General features: G+C 39.8%; 1 protein-coding gene across 3 annotated transcripts in view; it reads left to right on the plus strand.

Moving 5' to 3' along the window:
* The window catches only part of MAPK1 (mitogen-activated protein kinase 1), a 96,222-nt gene that overhangs the window by 55,190 nt on the left and 20,750 nt on the right, over positions 1–20,282 (plus strand). For all 3 annotated transcript variants that reach the window (XM_044775445.2, XM_044775446.2, XM_070516463.1), the window contains exons 3-6: positions 2,173–2,362; positions 11,320–11,436; positions 16,952–17,066; positions 17,372–17,503. In XM_044775445.2, the coding sequence (XP_044631380.2) occupies positions 2,173–2,362; positions 11,320–11,436; positions 16,952–17,066; positions 17,372–17,503 (554 nt within the window). The remainder of the gene's footprint in view (positions 1–2,172; positions 2,363–11,319; positions 11,437–16,951; positions 17,067–17,371; positions 17,504–20,282) is intronic.

Consider the following 20,282-nt stretch of genomic DNA (forward strand, 5'->3'; position numbering starts at 1 on the left):
TTAATGTAACTTGAAATGTCCCGGACTCATCAGAGTAAAGGAGAAGTATATAAAGCACATTTAAGAGGAAATTGTAATCTATTTGCCATTTACTATCCTACTTGCATCATTTAAATTTTTCCTATGATTAATTTTTCAGTTGTCAGTAACTATTTTTAGTGTCTTTTTGGCAAATCCAGCATTTTCTCTGTCAGTTTCAGTAAAGATTTCCTTATGTTTAGTTATGGAAAATCTTGGTGAACACTTTTTCCAGTGATCTGGGGTATGGTTTGTTCTGATGGTGAAAAGGAAAAGCAAAGAGCAGTAGACTAAGAAAGTGGGTGCCCTGGATGGCACCTGGTCAAATCCAGACTGTCCTGATCTTAGGCAATGTCATTTCTCCTCTAGGCCTCAGTTTTCTCATCTTTAAAATTGTGCTAGTCCTCGTTATCTTTAAGGCCAACTCAGCTCTGAAATTATGTTATTAACTATGACCAACATTTAGATATTGGGAGTAAGGAGGTCCCGAGGATCCTGCCTGGGTAGAGGCTACATTTGAAAGAGAGGCATTATGTATATTGAAGATCTGCCAGAAGAAAGTTACGGTTTGACTGGGACAGCATTCCTCCCTGTCTGCCGAGTTTGCATTCTGCCCCTCCAGGGAGAGGCAGCTCCTTGTCTCTAGGCAGCCCTCGCCTTTTTTTTTTTTTTGAGGAAGATTAGCCCTGAGCTAACATCTGCCGCTAATCTTCCTCTTTTTGCTGAAGAAGACTGGCCCTGAGCTAACATCCATGCCCATCTTCCTGTACTTTATATGTGGGACGCCTATCACAGCATGGCTTGCCAAGCAGTGCCATGTCCGCCCTCCAGGATCTGAACTGGCAAACCCCAGGCTACTGAAGCGGAATGTGTGAACTTAACTGCTCCACCACCAGGCCAGCCCCAGCCCTTGCCATTTTTAAGCAGCTCTGTTACCAAGTTATAGTGATATTTTAAGTGAAATGCCTCCTGCCACTACCACCTTTTGTCTTACTTTACGTTTTGCCGTGAAAATCAGGTCTTTTTTACCTGACAAGTTTTCAACTCATGTTTCCTTTGAATCCATACTGTGTCTCATCTAGCACAAATCTGTAGGAGACCTACACTAATATTTACACAGAAATGAATAAAAGAAATGCAAAAATTTCTAATTAAATAATGTTATGGTTAAGTTAAAAACTCAAGGCTTTTATAATTTAATTTTTGTAAGAGCAAAGTTAGCCATAGCTAAAATTGTAGATGCTTAGATACATGGATAGGCAAAAAGCAAGAGGAGCAAAACTAGCATAAGCCCCTCTTAGCCTGACTTCCTCCTAGTCTTATTTATTTATGATCTTAATGTTATTTGAAGAGTTAAGCAAATAAACTGAGGGTTGAATTTCCTAGGAGGGTGTTCTAGGCCTGTGTTTTCAAAAGTTTTGTGGTTGATTTTTGAGGAGAAGGAGGGGAAAAGAAGTAAAAGAATGGTGATATACAAGTTGTTTCTGGACCAGAGACAGAAGGGGAGTGTATGATGCTTGCTTGCCGCCACACTCTTCCAGCCCTTTCCAACAAGCCGTGGAGGGCTTTTGTTGATGGTGGGCAATATGGAGAACAAGGAGGTTGAGACTTCAAGAATGGCCAATATTGGGCTACCCCAGTGGCACACCGGTTAAGTGTGCATGTTCCACTTCTCAGCGGCCCGGGGTTCGCCAGTTCGGATCCCGGGTGCAGACATGGCACCGCTTGGCAAAAGCCACGCTGTGGTAGGCGTCCCACGTATAGAAAGTGGAGAAAGATGGGCGTGGATGTTAGCTCAGGGCTGGTCTTCCTCAACAAAAAGAGGAGGATTGGCAGTAGTTAGCTCAGGGCTAATCTTCCTCAAAAAAAAAAAAAAAAAAAAAAGAATAGCCAGTATTTTTATAACAGTCTGTTTCAGGTCTCAATCTAGGCCCACAATGGCAGGTATAATGCCTTTTGTCCCACAGGACCTAAAAAGGAATCAGCTACTTCAGATTCCTTCCATAAATGTACACCAAGATTTCATCAGTTTCTCATTTTCCTCGTGGGCCTCATGACTTAGTGGATTATCTGGGGGGGAGAGTTCATTTTGTTTTCAGTGCTTTTGTAAGTGTGACCAGCTATTTGATCTGTTACCTTAACCTGCGCAAACAGATATATAGTACAGGACCTCATGGAAACGGATCTCTACAAACTCTTGAAGACCCAACACCTCAGCAACGACCATATCTGCTATTTTCTTTACCAGATCCTCAGAGGGTTAAAATATATCCATTCAGCTAACGTACTGCATCGTGACCTCAAACCTTCCAACCTGCTGCTCAATACCACCTGTGATCTCAAGGTCAGCCAGGTTATTTACTCTTAGGGTGATATATATTGAAAAAACTCTTTTATTGGGGCATATTTATATTTATTGTTATTCATATTTAAAATTATACCAGAAATACATGAAAACATTTTTATGGCCCAAAAAAGCAAGTAAAGATTGCTAGTTCTCCTCTTCTTCTCTATCTCATTGCTCCTTCCTCTCCAGAGGTAACCACTATAACAAATTGGTGTGTTTTCTTCCAAAGTTTTTTTAATGCTCTTACATACACATCATGTACTTTTATACTTATAAATAAGATTCTCTGCATTATTTGTAAGTTAAAAAGTCATCTACTTCATTGATGACCTTTTTCTTTAATAAATTTTATATAAAGAACACTCAGAAAACCGCAGAAAAACTTAACCTCAATGACTTTAATACCTAAATAAGGCATTCCAGTAAATAGGGAAATCCTAGATACTTTACAGTTCTCACACTTGTCTTTAAAGTGGGCAGCATTTATATATATATATTTCTGTTTTAATAGGTAGCAGAGCTAAATAAGGAGGCAGATCTACAAATGTCTTAGATATGATGAAGGAATGTGGATTCAGTCTGATAAAAATGCATGTGGATTCAAGACGTAGATAAATGAAAAGACATCCCACGTTCATGGATTGGAAGACTTAATATTGTTAAGATGACATTGCTTCCCAAATTGATCTACAAATTCAGTGTAATCCCTATCAAAGCCCCTGGTGGCTTTTTTGCAAAAATGGACAGGCTGATCCTGAAATGCATATGGAAAGTCAAGAGACTCAGAATAGCCAAAACAATTTTATAAAAGAACAGAGTTAGAGGACTTACACTCCCTGATTTCAAAACTTACTACAAAGCTATAGTGATTAAGACAGTGTAATATTGGCATGAGAGTAGGCATATAGATCAACAGAATAGAATTGAGGGTCAGTAGATAAACCCATATGTTTATGATCAACTGATTTTCGATAAGAATGCCAGGATCTTTCGCTGGGGAAAGAGTAGTCTTTTCAGCAAATGGTGCTGGGATAGTTGGATAGCCACATGCAAAAGAATGAGATTGGGCCCCTGCCTCACACCATGTACAAAAATTAACTCAAACTGGATCAAAGACCTAATTTAAGAGGTAAAACTAGAATACACTTAGAAAACACAGGAGTAAATCTTTGCAATTTTGTGTTAGGCAAAGCTCCTAGACATGACATCAAAAGTATAAGGTACAGAAGAAAAAAAAAAACTGGATTTCATTAAGATTAGAAACTTGTGTTACAAAGTACACCATCAAGAAAATGAAAAGACAACCCATAGAATGAGATAAAATATTTGTAAATCATGTATCTGAGAAGAAACTTCTATCTAGGATATGTGAAAAACTCTTAAAACAATTAAAAGATAAATAGCCCAGTTTAAAAATGGGCAAGAGATCTGAATAGACATTTCTCTAAAGAAGATATACAGATGGTCAAATGAGTACATGAAAATATGCTTGACATCATTAGTCAGTAAGGATATGCAAATCAAAGCCACATGAGATACCACTTCATATGCACTAGGATGGCTATAATCAAAATGTCAGGTGATGAGTGTTGGTGAGGATTCCACTCCTAGCTATATACATAAGTGAAATGAATGCACACAAAAGCTAGTGCAAAAATATTCATAGTAGCTTAATAGCCCAAAAGTGGAAATAATTTGAATGTCCAGATGATGATGGATAAATAAAATGTGGTAGATCCAGACAATGGAGTAAAAAGGAATGGAGTACTAATACATGCCACAACATGGGTGAATCTTGCAAACAGTATTATGTAGGTGAAAGAAGCCAGTCATGAAAGACCACATACTGTATGGATCCATTTATATGAGATATCCAGAGTAGACAGATCTGTAGAGACAGAAAATACATTAGTGGTTCCTAGGCCTGGTGGGACTGGGGAGGAATGGGTAGAGACTGCTGAGGGGTACTTTTGTGGTTTCCTTGTGGTTTCTTTTTGTGGTTATAAAAATGTTCTAAAATTGGATAGTAATAATGATTGTATAACTCTGTGATTATAATATCAAAAACCACTGAACTGTATACTTTAAACGGGTGAATTGTATGTGAATTTATATTTCAATAAAGCTGTTTAAAAAGTGCATATAGATGTATAGCAATCATCATTTCTTGGACTTCAGTTCAGTAGACACTCCTGTGAGAAGCCCTGTCAGGTATACCTGGCAAAGGAGATGAGTGTCTACCCCTGAAATCTGAAAAGAGGTCAGAAATCTGATAAACAGTATGTGATTGTAATAATATCAGCTGTAACTGAGATACTGAAAAGAATGGTGTGCAAATGCAAAAGAGAGAGGTGGGTTAGTTCTGGCTGGGGCTGAGAGAGGCGTTAGGAAGAAGGTGGTATCCATGCTGGCCTTTAGAGATGGGCAGGCCAGTGGCTATGTTGAACATAGGGTATCATAGCCAGAAGGAACAGTAGAAATAAAAGTAAGAAGGTAGGGACTAGTGCACAAACACTGAGCGCTGCTCTGTGTGGCTGCAGCTTTGGGTGAGTAATAGGGAGTCGTTGACACTAAGCTGGAGAGGTTGGTTGGAAGTAGATCATGGAGAACCTCCTGGAACTATCTATAAAAAAGGCAGTGGGTTCTGTCATCAGGTGGTCATCTTATTCGCTGTCATTGAGTGTTTAAAACAGGGTGGCCAACATCCTGTGAATGTTGTAGAGGCCAGGTTCCTACGTGAGATACGGTTGGGTCGGACTCTGTCACTTCTTAGGATCCTTCTGAGTTAGATTCATGTACTTTCCACAAGGTATGTAGCCAGCTTCTTTCCCTTGGGTCTGTGCAGCTAAAAGCCAGGCAGGCACGAAAGGAATGAAGCTACTTTTAGGAATGGCTACACTTTGTTGGCTCTTAGTGATTTTCTTGAAAAATTACAATGAATATTTTTATGTCTCCTAGTGCTTTTCTTTTTTCCTTCCGTTGCTTATCGTCACAACCCTGTTATGGCAGGTTGCTTCTGTTAGGTTTTGGAGAGAGATTCTCAATATCTTAAGTATGTAATTTTTCTGGGAAAGGTTGTCTCTTACTTTGCTTTGAAAATATGCTCATCCTTAAGAAGAAACAAACAGAACCAAACTGCTTTGTCTATTGTCTTCATTGTTTGTGAACTTTTTCCTTGGGCCTTTTTGTGTCTTTACCTAGGGCTGTTTTATTCACTACTCACCAAAATTTACACCCACACTAATGTGTGTGTGTTGTTGGCCATCTGCACAATCTAGGCATTGTTTTCAAAACCCAATTGAACACACAGACTCAGAAACACAATAGGATATTTTAGATATTTGCAGCAGTACAATTCACCACATTTTAAAAATATACATATGAGGTGTGCATCATTCACATGAATATAAGTGTTCAAGAGAGAATCTCGTTTCAAAGATGAGTATGGTATGTCACTAAGTCACTGGTTTGTTGTGGTGAGCATGTCTGAAAGGCAGGACAGGTAGGTGGCAGTTCAGGTGCATATATGAGTGTTGAGAGAACGCTACCGGGGAGAAGAGTCTTTTCTGCTTGAGCTCCGGAATCGCTGTACACCCGTCACATGCTCAGTACCGTGAGATGACCTTGATGCCCATCCCCCAGGCCCCTCTACCTAGAAAGTTTGTAACCTGTGGCCTTACTTGTTATTTAGGTCCTTTGGAATTTTCAAATAGGCATTTATGCCATTTCTTGCTTTTCCCATTGACTTCTGTGTTACTAAACTATTTCCTACTCTTGAGCCCTCAGGGTATCAGTTTGACCTTTAACTTTTGACTCTGGTACGTCAAGGCCAACAGCGATAAGCTTTTCTTTTTCATTTTAACTTCCATAAACGTGCTTTGCACTGTATCTGAAACCCTGAGACCCAGGAGACATAGACCTCTTGGGACCCTTCTGGGACTCACTCTTGTAGACTTCTTTATTTCCCAGGGCCACAGAAGCACAAGGGTGATAAACCTATTTGGAGATCTGCTAGCGTATTTTTAGTGGATCTGCCAGGGGAATATGATCTCTAGCAGTCTGTAGTCCTCACTGTTTGCTAGACTGAGCCCACAGAAATCCCAGCAGGAGTCCCGGAATGCTAGGATCCCATGGCTTGTGATTCTGGGTCTGCCTGGGAAAGAGGATCTGGAAGATAGGAGAAACCTGTCTTTGGGGCTTCCTTTGTTTTATGAAAATTTGAATTTACACAACTCAAAAAGTAGCCAGGTAGGAGTACCCCAGGTCGTTTTATGTTTCTTGTACCATATCGTGGTGGTTTGTCTTCCTTTGTATGGAATTGTAACGAATATTATTGCTTTTTTTTTTTTTTTGTAGCCTTGGCAGTTTTTTGGTTAATGCCACGTAAGTTTTGTTAAGTCTTCAGTGTTGTATTGTTAAGGGAACTCTTTTAAAAAATCATATGGGCTTTCCATTGATGACCATGAATGGAACTGTGAAATCTTTAGCGGTCTAAACCCCATATCTCCCTCTTTAGTTTTAAAATTGTAACCAAGATTTTTGAGAAGCTGCTGGTTCTATGCCCTAATCTAGGTGTAGGGGGTACAAATAATAAAACATGGTCTCTCTTACACCAACGCGGTATTCTCAAAATTGGTAACTAAAAGGAAAGAACTAAACCTTTTTCCTGTCTTTCCAGTAGGATCTGTGCATCAGGATAAACAAATAGCTCCAGTCAATGAACAACAGCTCTTCTTTAAAAAGAATGCCAGCTAATAAATGCAAGAGGAATAATGAAATTAGAAAAATCACCATTTTGCAACCTGCAATGAAATAATTGATTTGTGCAATATAATTCATGCATCCTCTGCTCACCCTGTTCAGACTCCAGTCCCCTGTGTGGGCTGCCGCTGCTTCCCCATGTAACCCCTTCTTCACCTCACACCTAGACTATGTCCCCATCTGGAGCCCCCTTAACTCCGCTTGGATGCTGCATACCCCACTGGGCTGCTGTGGTCCCCGCCCCACCCCAGGGACCCTTCGGTCACGTGACTGGATTTCCTGGAGGGAAAGGATGAGGAAGAGCAACTGCATGGTTACATTTAGTTTTAAGGAAATAGATGTAGTGCAGCATTCAACGTGAATAGGTTAAGTTGTCTTTCTTGGTGAAGGAATGCTACTAATGCCAATTTTTAATTTTTCCTTCTTTAATGGTGCCGCTTTGAACAATCTAATTTTATTAACATTATTCATTGTTAATGTAAGATATTAACCTCGGTAACTCTGTACCCTGATTTTTATTTTTAAGAGATTATCAGCAATTCAGATGTTGTAAAAATGGTCAATGCTAGAGTCTCTGTCAATTAATCCACCCCAGTAACTGTTCTACTTCCTACAAACATTTAAAGTAAGGGATTTATTCACCAAATTTTGAGTGCCCGCTATGTATAGGACACTTAGGAATAAAAAGTAAGTCAAGTGTTGCCTTTTTCTAAGGACTTAGGTTCTAGCTGGGAAGATGGGCACGTGCCCAGCCAACTCTCATGGATCTCGTTGTATACTTATATATAATATACATCTAACAGAGTATTAGAAGAGTTCAGAAAAGTGAGCAGTTGATTCTCGGGGGGTATTGATTCCTGGGAAACTTCTCAGAAGAGGTGCCTTTCAAGCTGGGTATTTAGGGTAAGGGAATGGCATGGATAGGGCGCTCAGTTGACAGGGCATTGTGGAGTGAGGGAAGCAGTGTAGTCTGGAGTACAGAGGGGCAGATGTAGGACAGAGATGATGGTGGGAAAGATGAGATCAGGAAGGTAGTTTGGTGGCAATATGTGAATGATCTTGAGAGTCATGCTTAAAGAATTTGGGCTTCGTTCAGTAGGCAGAACAGATTGGTTAAAAGATTTTTGAGATTTTAACTTATATTTTAGAAACATTTAGGCAAGAATTTAGAGGATGAATTAGATTGCAGGCAGATAAAGCTAGTCTCCCTAATTCCAGACAAGCTAAATTGAGTCTGAACTAAGGCAGTGGCAGTTGAGTTATAGAAGAAGTAGCCAATTCAAGAGCCACTTTGGGAGGTTTCAGCTACAGTGCCAGCTCTGTCCCTCACATGTGCCCAACTAGTTTCTTTAGGGCGTTGCTCTGGCTTTCCCCAGGTCTTTACATGGCTGACATCTTTTCAGCATTCCAGTATCACTTCAGATGGGTCCTCCTCAGAGAGTGCCTATCCCATCATAAGCACTGTGTCCAGTACCACTGTATTAGTTGCTTCTTGCTGTATAACAAGCACCTGAGAATGTAGTGGCCTGAAACAACCAATAATCGTATATTTGCTCAGTTTCTATGGGTCAGGAATTCAGTCTAGGTGCAGCAGTGATGGCTGATCTCTTCTCCAGAGTCTGGACCTTGGCTAGAAGATGCGAAGATTGGGGCTGGAATCATCCCTCATGTCCCTGGCAATTGATGCTGGCTGTCACCTGGAACACCCATGTGTCACCCATGTGGCCTGGACTTCCTCACAATGTGGGCAGAGGGTTTCAAGTACCCCAGAAGAGAGAGAGCCAGGTGGAAGCCATATTGCGTTTCAGGATATAGCCTCAGAAGTCACAGAGCATCACTTCCACTGCATTCTTTTGATTCAGGCAGTTACAGAGATTTGCCCAGATTCAAGAAGAAGAGAGAGAGGCCCTGCTCTCTTGTTACAAGTTCAGCCAGAGCTTGTAAGAAGAGTATGGAGGATGGGTTATATTGGTGTCACCCTCTATAGAAAATACAGTCTGCTACAACTGTGCTTAAGGTTATTCATACCCCTTCTCCCTGTCTTTATAGTATTTGTGAATGAAAAATACAGCTTCCATTTCTTTTTCCATGTTCCCAGAGGAGCATGGAGACATCAGCCTTAATACTTGACTTCATTGATGTGTAAATTTCTTATATTCTGGGTTTTTTAATCTATCTGGGATTTGTTTTCTGCTTCAACTGACCCCTGAGAGCTATGTGTCAAGTCTGGACCCCCTCCAGTCTGTGGCACCAGGCATAGAGCACGGTGAAGGATCTATGGTCACAGTCTGGGACTTGGGCTGGTTTTGCTCTGCCAATAAGATGCAGTATTTCTTCTCTGCACAATTCTTTGGTTGAACTTGAATCAGAAGACGAAGTGTTTAGCCCTGAAAAAAGAGAAACCGTGAGTCACAGATAAGTTGAAAAGTTCAAGCCACACAGAATTGAAATGGTTTGGTGGTAGTCCAGCATAGCAGGTGATGGCTCTGAATAGCTTAGAGGACCCGCCTTCAGGTGTAAGAAGAAGTCAATCATTCATTGCTGCTTTGAGTTGGAAATCATGCCAAATGGGACTTGCAGGCACAAGGACTGGAAAGTACTTCCTGCTAGTGAACTTCCAGGCACAGGTACTGGGAAGCCTTCCTGTAGTTTGCTTCACAGGAATTGGCAGAAAAGGCTCTCAAGAAACGAATAGGGTGCAGGTACATTGAAAGCCTCAAGATCAGTCAAGCTGAAGTTAGAACTTACTGTGATCCCACTTAAAAGCTTGTGGCCATACATCAGCCAGATCCTCTGACAAGCCCCTGAGTGTTGGGGATGTAATGGCAACACAAGCCAGCTTTGAAAGGTGAGGCCGGTGCTTATGGTGAAGATAATGTCACCGGAGACAGTACAGTGGCTGGCGTTCTCTGTCAGAGCTGTGGAGTAGGACCCAGGACTTCCTCACAACGCAACTCTGTTAGAGTCCGCACAGAAAATGGCCTTTGAAGAGTAACTGGAGAGGCAGATCTGCTGTTTGCTCCTTTTGAAGGTATAGTGATAGTATATGAAAATTAGGCAACGGATATGGAGCTCTCTTGAATGCTACAGTTAAAGCCAGCTGCCGGGCCTGTGGCATCAGAGGTGCTATATGGTGCTGCCAGTGTCCAAGGCGAGAAGAAGACATTTGTGAGATGGGTGGGAACTTTCTGAATCTTTCTGAATTATTGAGAGACTCAACTATGGGGAATCTAAGCAGAGATTGATGTCCATTTAACTCTTAGGTGTGAATATCTCTTAGGTGTGTCCCTCCTTTTTTGTCTCCATTTTTATGGCCTGAGCTCAGCCCCTTATCATTTCTTAGCTGAATTAAAACAGTAAACTTCCAACCTAGTCTCTGTCTTCCAGGCAGCCTTCTACTAGCCTCTGGCCTGTCATTGTAACATGTCTCTCTCTCTCTTGGTTAGTTCCCAGGGACCAAGGAATTAAAATATCCTGCAGTTGTATGGGACTAAACATACTACAGTTAGATTTGTATGTGTGGGAGTATGGAGTAGCACCAAAGGATTGGATGGCCAGATGATGAAAGGCCAGCCAGGTACTTTTGTGGGTCAAGGGAAATTAGAAGCTGGATATTTTTTTTAAAAAATCCATCTTCAGTATATGAAACATCTTTTAAAGCTTTGAGTGGATTTGTTTACATAGAAGGAGAGAAAAGTGGGAAGACTCTTTGGAAGTACATACAATTCATGGAACAGATGGAAGCATAGCAGGAAGTGAAGTCTGAGAAGTAGAAGGCAAGTGCAGGCCGAGGAACTGACCCTAGCAGTGGTGATCCTGGGAGCAGCAGGAGGAGGAGGAGGAAGCTAGAGAAAAGACCCTGGGCAATTTTTAGTGACTTTATTGTTATGCAAAGCAGTTTTGTCCAATGACCTAACGGAGATTGCTGTGGGATAAGCAAATAATGAAAAGTGGGGATGCCTCTTAAAATGTGTCTTCTTAAAGACTGCTCCAGCCTGTTCACTGACACGTGGATTGTCGTTCCTGCCTTTCAGGTTATTGTGAGGATTAAACAAGAATGAGTATGTAGAATTCCCAGCAAAGTGCCACATTTACTATCATCATTACTGCTGTTGTGTTTTTTGTTTTTATGATGTTTTGACATTAAATTGGGTAGAATCTCTAAGAAGCTGTCCCATTTTTTTCTCTCTTAGATCTGTGACTTTGGCTTGGCCCGTGTTGCAGATCCGGACCATGATCACACAGGGTTCCTGACGGAGTATGTAGCCACGCGTTGGTACAGGGCTCCAGAAATTATGTTGAATTCCAAGGTAAGGACCAAGTTTGCATAAAAAGAAAACCAGAAAGCAAAAGAACTTTGGACACGTGTTACAGTAAGCGTCCCTCTCAGTAAGCCTGTTTCCACGTGTGTTGAGGCTTGCCTTTCTGGCCAGAACCAAGGTACTGTCTTAATCTCCTGTTCAGCATTAACTCCTGGGCCCTGGGTTTTGGCCTCTGCACCTCAACTGGAGTAATGCTGATGTGTTGTAGAGTTGGAGGGCATGCCTCCCTGCTCACTGTTAAAATAAATGGTCTTTGTCCCACCCCTTGCACAGCTCCCTTGAGGTCCTGCCTATGGCACCTTTCATAGTTGCTGCTGCCACTGCCAGGTGCAGGCTGGGTTTGTAGGAGTTTTTCCAATAGTGTATATTTCTGTGAACGTGGACCAGGGCTGTTCTGTAAAGGTTACGTTTATTTGATAATGAAGGATGTCTCTTAAGCAGAATTATAATATAATTTGAAGAAAACATAGATGTGGAAAGAATGGGAACTGCTATGGATTCTTTCAAAATTACTTGGCAGTCCTTCCAAATGACACATTTTCCTCGCATCTCAGAGTACCTGTGGAGAGTGCATCCAGGTGGCAGGCGAACTCTTCCAACAGGGTCTGTATCTTGGTCATAAGAAATGATTGAATAAATTTATAAAAGCAAGAAAAAGTGAAGTAGGACATCTTTGTGAGGTTTATGAGCCAAGTGGCAAGCATGGAGGGCTGTGATGGAGATCAAGATTCAGTATTTTTAATATATCATTTGCAAATAGTAGATGAACAGGGTGTCACATTTTAGGAGTTAAGTGGGCCTGCCATACTTCCAAATCTAATATCTCAAGATTATATGAGATTTTTAAACTTAATTCCATCTACCATAATGTAACGTTAAGATATGTGAAGAAAAGCAATAAAAGTAGATTTTGGACCTCGTGTCTCAGATATAGGAGCCAGAAATTATCCTGAGAGACTTGATAGGAATGAAAGGAACAGGTCTAATTAGCCCATAGGCTGCATTCTCTTCCTTCATCCTTGACATGTAGAAGGGCTTAGGATGAACGTTAGATTGCTTTTGTGAGGAAATGGTATTTGTTTAAAGCAGTTAGTTATTCTTGACATCATAGATTTGTCGAGTTTAGTTTAAAAGTAAAATTCCATTAAAACAAATTCCATTGTAAAGAAGAATTTGGTGTAACAGATGTTTCAAAGAAAAAGATGCTGTGTTGATTCTTTTAGAATTCTGTATGACAAATGATCCCACACAGCAGGTTCTTGGGACTGGCCATGTGACCGCCATTCCAAACAAGAAGCAATCGATGCACGTATGCAGTGCCTGTGCTGGTTGTAAAAGAGAGCTGTCAGTGTGCTTTTTATCCTGGAGGCCTCATGGTCTTGCAGCCTCCATCCCAACTTGAGATGCCTCCACTGTCTTAACTTGTCAGTCCCCCTGCAGGGGGACATAGCAAGGGAGGGTGGCCTCTGTTTTCTGTGAGGTGCCCAATGCCCCCTTCTCCTTGGAGAATTAACTGTAGTGAAAACTGAATGTGAGTTCTTTTTTATTCGCAGCATCTCTAGCCTGAGAGTGTTACTTCTAGCTTCTGTTCATTCTTTTCTTTTTATTAGTTTAGAAGATTTTCAAACCCAGAGAAGAAGTGAGAGTACAGTGAACACCCATTTACCCTTTACCTCACCGGCTGTTAACATCTTACCCTTCCCTCTCTGTCTCTGTCTCTGCCTACCTCCCTCTCTCTCTTTTTTCTCTTCTCTTTGTTCAAATCCTCTCACACTTCACCAACGTAAGCTAACACTGTACTCCTAGACCCTGTAGGGCATACAAACACCAAAGGAGGGTGTTCTTTCCCTACAGCCACAGTGCCCTTAGCCACCTAAGACAGTCAGCATTGATTCAGTGACATCCCCCAGGTTCCCCCCACCAAAAAGTTTTTTCTAGCTGTTTTTATTTTGTTTTCAGTCCATGATCTAATCAAGTTTCACACGTGGTGTTCGGTCTAGAATAGTTCTCCCGCCCTTCCTGTCTTCTTCATGACGCTGAATACTTTCCAGAGTACAAATGAATTGTTTTGCAGAATGGTTCACATTCTGAATTCTTCACGCTGGTTCCTCATGATTAGATTTAGGTCACACCTTTCTAGTCCAATCCGCACAGGTTCTTGGGAACCATAGATGTGGCTCTCCTGTTTCCCAGCAGCTGTTCCCTCAGGGGCTTACCCTTTGATGACCCTTGCCTCTTCACATAGTTATTGTATTGGGGTTTGCAAAATGCTGACTTTTTGAATCTGTTGTTCCTTTTACATTTATTAGCTGGCATTCTTCTGTGAAGGAGAGCTTTTCCTTTTTTCTCTATTTTTCTGTCCTCCTTTGTTTTTAAAACACTATTATGGACTTGTGGATATTTTTTTTAATGTGCTGTCTATTGTCTGCTTTTTTTTTTTTCCCATACTCATGTTGTCCCCAGTTTTGGCAAGCTAGACCACTCTGTGTGTGTGTGTTTGTAACATTTCACTTTGATAGAATTGTCAACTTCAGAAACGTTGCAAGAAAAGTGTATGGCAGTGGTTCTCAAACATTCTAGCCTCCAGACCCCTTCAGTCTCTTAAAAATGATTAAAGACCCCAAGCAAGTTTTATGTGATTGTATCTGTCAATATGTACTATATAAATTAAAACTGAAACTTAAAAAAGAAGTATTGATTTTTAAATAGCAGTCAACCTACTATGTGTTAACATGTTAGATGTTTTTCATTTAAAAAAATGGTTATTTTATATGACAAAAGCATTTCAGTGAGAAGAGTGATGGTGGTTTCATTTTTGCAAATCTCTAACATCTGGCTTAATAGAGTACTGCTGGATTCTCATCTGCTTTTGCACTAGTAAATATGTTGTTTTGGTTTAAGTTAATGAAGAAAAGTCTTCACACAAATACACAGTTGGGGGAAGGACTCTGTTAGTAGTCTTTTCAGCTACTTGTGGCTGTTTTTCTTTAGTACTACACCAAAACTCAACAAAATGAAAAGTTAATTGCAATGTGGAATCTGAAATCCTACCAGTGAACTTCCTATACTATTTTATTAAAATCCATTGGTCTCCCTTACACTCACACTCATGCAAGATTTTGTCATAGTAAGCCTTTGGAAAATACTGGTTCACTGGGTTATGCAGATCTTCCAGATATTATCACACTTCATGTACCATATCATCACGTGTCATGCACCCTCTGGGAATATCTCCTGTACACTGAGAGAATGAGTGAAAAGGAAAACAGCATCTTAGTAGCAGTGTAAAGTAGTGTCACCTCACACATCCTTAGAGGGAAGCCGTACGGGGCTCTGACCACCTTGGAGAGCTCCTGGACAGTGCTCCTCTATACCCTTCACCTCAGATTCAGACTCACCAATTCTTATCCTTTGTTCTGCTTGCTTTATCATTCTCTCTATATACATGTGTTTATTTTTTTTCCTCTGAGTCATTTGAGATTATGTTGTAGATGTGCCCCTTTACCCCTAAGCATTTCAGTGCATATTCCCTTAGAATAGTGATTCTTAACGTTTCCCCAAGGACATTTGGCAGTGTTTGGAGACATTTTTGGTTGTCACAACTGGGAAGGTTGTAACAACTGGGAGGAGAACCCTGTGTACCAACATCAAGTGGTTAGAGGTCAGAGATGCTGCTAAACATCCTGCAATGCACGGGACAGTCCCTCATCAGACTTATCCAGCCAAAAATTTCAGTAGTGCCAAGATTAAGACACCCTGCCTTAGAAGAAGAATGTTCTCTAACATGACCATAGTGTAGTAATCAAAAGTAGGAATTTAACACTGATCCAATATCTAATGCACAGTTTATATTCAAATTTTGGATATTGTCCCATTGATAACCTTTATAGCTTTTCTCTTCCCAGTCTAGGCTCACGCGTTGTTTCTTTAGTCTCCTTTAATCTGAATAGTTTCTCAGCCTTTCTTGACCTTGACATTTTTAAAGGATGCAGGTCAGCTGTCTTATAGAATGCCCCTCAGTTTTGTGTTATGCATTTTGGCATGAACACCACAGAAACAATATTTTATTCTCAGTGCATCGGATCAGGAGGCACATCTTGTTTATGTCAGTGGCACTGGAGTTCATGTTGATCTTTTGGTTACGATGGTGCCCTCCAGGTCTCTACCATAATTACGGTGATAATTATGGTTAATTATAGTAATAATAATAATTATGTTAATAATAGGAATTTGTGAGGAAATACTTTGACTACTTAAGTTACATCTTCATCAAACTTCACCTGCTAGTTTTATCATCCATTGATGATTTTATAACTCTACCATTCCTTCTGTATTTTAGTTCTCTCCATTTATTAATTCATGGTTATTTTATTCAGTGGCTTACAATTCATATCTACGATTCTGTGTTTTGATGCTCAAGTGTCCCAGATTTTCCAGTGGGAACCGCTGTTGCCATGTCCCCACCGCACTTTCTTTTTGCCTCTAGATGCTCCAGGCTTACCCTAAAGGACTTTCTCTGTCCCACACTTGGAGCAGCCATTTCTCCAGGGAGCCCTCATTCCTTTTAGTTAGTTATTTTTTGTGTGTTTTAAATGTTCCTCTTTATTTAGTATTGGCCCAAAGCAAAAGTTGTTTTGGGTTACAAGAATTTTAGAAAGAATTATTTTGAAATTCAACCCTATTTTACCATAGCTATAGATCTGATCATTAATTATTTGATTTTCCAAAAAAATATTTACTATATTTACCTAAACTTTAATATCTGGCTGAATTTGCCCTTTTAATAATCTCCGCATTTCTTCTTCCATTTATCAATACACCTAGCATTTTCCATAAAATTCAACTTAAGCTCCTTGGGGAAACATCTTTTTTGCATTGTTCTATGATTTAGACAGATAATTCTTCCATGTCTTTTCACAGAATTCCTTTAAAATAAAAATTATGTCTGAAAAATGACTGAGCAAAAGAAGATAAGGAGTAGGGATTGGTAAAATATGATGGAGCCAGCACACAGGTTTTTTTTTTTGCAGAGATCAAGGGTTTTCAACCTGACTTTTTAAAAATGATTTGCAAAATGGACAAAGATATTCCAGAAGTGTGGCAGCAGCCCTTCGGAGTCGATTTCCAAGTTTCCACAATGAATAAATGGGCCACAGATGTTCTAAAGCAATGGGTGTCACTGCTTTCTCCTTTTCCCAGCTTCAGCTTATATGGATTCTTTCTCTCAAATCATTTGAAAAAAGAAACCAAGTGTACTTCAGAAATCCTAATTTAATAAGTTAATCATCTTTAAAGAGATATAATCAAGTAATTTTGCTTCCTCAGCATCGTCTAAGAAAACCAAATTATTGTTTGTTCCTCCATGCTCTCCTCGTTTATTTCTGAATTGTAGATCCAAAGGGGAAACTAAAACTGTCAGCCACATGCCTGTCATGTGAGAGGATCTCGTTGTGTCAGGTGACCCTGGCTTTCATTCTCGGTCTTTCTCCCCTTTCTACTGCAGGGCTATACCAAGTCCATTGATATTTGGTCTGTAGGCTGCATTCTGGCAGAGATGCTCTCCAACAGGCCTATCTTCCCGGGGAAGCATTATCTTGACCAGCTGAACCACATTCTGGGTAAGGTTCCCAAGCACGTAGGGGCCAGATTTACTCAGTTCACCTGCCCACAGTTTACATCGGAGTCCCTTCATTAAATTAAGAAGAGTTCTGGCAACTCTTTAACCTATGATAGATGTGAGTTTTTAATCTTCCTTGATTTATAACATTAAGGGCCCTAGTAAAAACTTGTAAATAAGAAGGATAAGCATTGGGAGGTGGTGAGAAGACATTAATTATCAGTGTCCATTCTGCACCACAGCTGATGGTGTGTGGTCAGTATACCTTGGTCTTGATAATTAACAGCTAATTATTTTATCTAATAGGTATTCTTGGATCCCCATCACAGGAAGACCTGAATTGTATAATAAATTTAAAAGCTAGAAACTATTTGCTTTCTCTTCCACACAAAAATAAGGTGCCATGGAACAGGCTGTTCCCAAATGCTGACTCCAAAGGTAAATATTATTTCATTGATTATTTTTCTTAGGTTTAGCTTTTTGTTTGTTTAATTTGTTAAATCCTTAGGTCACTAACCTGAAAAGTTAGCCTATGCCTTATTTAGTGCTCACTCTTTATTGTTTTCTTCCCTTTTTATAAGGGAATCTGGGGGTGACTGTCTAGTTTTCTGTCTTTTATAAAAGTTTCTTTGCTGCTTGTTAACTTGAGTTAAGTTCACATTTTTAGGATCCGAAATTCTGGGGGCCTGCAAAACAAATCACACCTTTTTCCATCTTGTCATTTGATCATTTTTATAGTTGTTTATTGAAGAATAATTTTTAAGAGAGTAAAATTCACCCTTTTCAGTTGTGCAAGTCTTTGAATTTTAACAAATGTATGCAGTCATGTAACTACCACCATAATCAAGATACAGAGGGTTTCCATTGTCCCCAAAAGTTGCTTTATGCCCCTTTGTCCTCACTTCCCTTCCCTAGTCCCTAGCAATCTCTGATGTCATTTCTGTCTATGTAGTTTTTCCTTTTCCAGAAAGTCACAGAAGGCAATTACGCAATGTGTAGCCTTTTCTGTTTGGATTCTTCCACTCAGCATAATGCATTTGAGATTTATCTGTGTTGTTGCTTCTATCAGTCTCTTCAACAAATGGTCCAGGAGCAATTAGACTGTCATATGCGAAAAAAACTGAAAATGGAACATAGACCTAAATATATATAGACTAAAACTGTTAAACTTTGAGGAGAAAACCAGAGAGAATCTTCATGAGCCTAGGTTAGGTGGAGATTTCTTAGATAAAACACCAGGAGTGTGATTCATAAAGGAAACAGTGATGAATTAGATTTTATTCTTTGATATTTTTTAAAAGTTGTTTGTTAGATAATTGTATTATCCTTTATTCCCATTAAACATATATCTGTTGAATATATTAGGTAGCTATTTCTTAAAACTTTATACTGTTTATAAAACTGAGGTAGGCAGAATAATGACCCCACCCCCAAAAATGTCCACGTTCTAACCCCCAGAATCTGTGACTATGTTGGGTTACATGGCAAAGTGGAGTTACGATTGCTCCTCGGCTGACGTGAAGACAGGTGGATTATCCTGGATCGTCTCAGTGGGCCCGGTATAGTCCCAAGGGTCCTCAAAAGTGGATGAGGGAATCAGAATAGGAAACCAGAGAGGGGAGAGCAGCTTGCTGGCACCTTGGTGCTTGTTATTCTAAGACTTTCTCTGTCTCTGTATGTATGCATATCACTACCTAAGATTTACTTTGTAAAAACAATTCTTAATAAAAGTTAACATACTTTTGGTAAAAATTCAAAAATCATAGAAATATTCAACTAAGAAGATGAAATTCTGGGGTGCTGACCCTGTGGTCAAGTGGTTATGTTCGTGCACTCCGCTTTGGTGGCCTGGGGTTTGCTGGTTTGGGTCCTAGGTGCAGACCTAGACACTGCTCATCAAGCCATGGTGTGGCAGCATCCCACATAGAAGAACTCGAATGACCTGCAACTAGGATATACAACTATGTGCTGGGGCTTTGAGGAGGGGGAAAAAAGAAAGGAGGAAGATAGGCAACAGATATTATTTCAGGGCTAATCTTCTTCACCAAAAAAAGATTCTTTTTTTTTTTTTTTTTTTAAAAAAAAAGAAGGTGAAATTCTTTTATAGTTATTCCCTGAAGGTCACTGTGGCTAGAATTGTGTTTTAAATATCTTTCCATGTTAGCACATAGATCTGGCTTATCTTTAATGATTTTATATTTTCATCCAGAAGATTTTATGTGTGTGTGTGTGTGTGTGCATGTATTATTTTTAACTTTAAATCTGTCTACTTAGATGTTGAATTTGTTTTATGTATTCATCTGAGTCAAGGTTCAGAAACACTTGGTGGTTTAAAATTGACTTTCTATTGGATATAGAAGGAACTGTCTTTTAAAATCTCTGATATGAAGAGAGTCTGCTATCATGGGAGACAGTTTAGAAGTATAGAAAGAATAGGTAAGAGATTAATAAATACTGTTAATTACCAGGATCCCAAAGTACATTTTGCTTTACCAGTACCAAAGCATACACATCTCTTACCTATTTAGTTATAATTATATAGTGTATTCTAATTGCAGGATTTTTAAAAATTAGAACTTACCATACATTGCACATATTACTGATTAGATTGGCTTGTATACTATATCATCCCAAGCATATTACTGATTACATTGGCTTGTATACTATAGTGTCCCAAGCATATTACCTAAGTCTGGGATCCTGAGTTGACTTTTTGAGAGGTGTGTATATAACAAAACTGCGTAAATAAGACTTTATGATAAGCAGACCTCCCAGGCTCCCCTCCTGTTTTCCTCACTCTTTTTATAGTTAGTTGTGATTTATATCAAATTATCTGAGGCTTTTTTTAGCTTATTTTCCTTAGGTTAAGGTCATAAAATTTTGAGATTGGTTCATTCAGATAATAATTAACACCACTAAAATCCAGAAAGTTCATTTTGAAATGTAGGCATTGGATGAATAAAATAAAGAAGCAGGGAAAGACTATAAATAGAATAAAGAAAGTAGAGAACTGGGAGTTGGTGCTGGGGTGAGCAGTACAGCGTCATGTGTTAGGAGCACAGTCTTGGCAGCCAGACCCCCTGGATTCGATCCACAGCCCAGCCACTTACTAGCTGTGTGAACTTTGGACAAACTACTTAACCTTTCTGAGCCTCAGTTTTCCTATTTATGAAATAGGGTTGGTAATGGTACCTGCATCACAGGGTTGTGTGAATGT

Source organism: Equus asinus, chromosome 8 (genome assembly GCF_041296235.1).
Source record: "Equus asinus isolate D_3611 breed Donkey chromosome 8, EquAss-T2T_v2, whole genome shotgun sequence".
Lineage (NCBI taxonomy): Eukaryota > Metazoa > Chordata > Mammalia > Perissodactyla > Equidae > Equus > Equus asinus.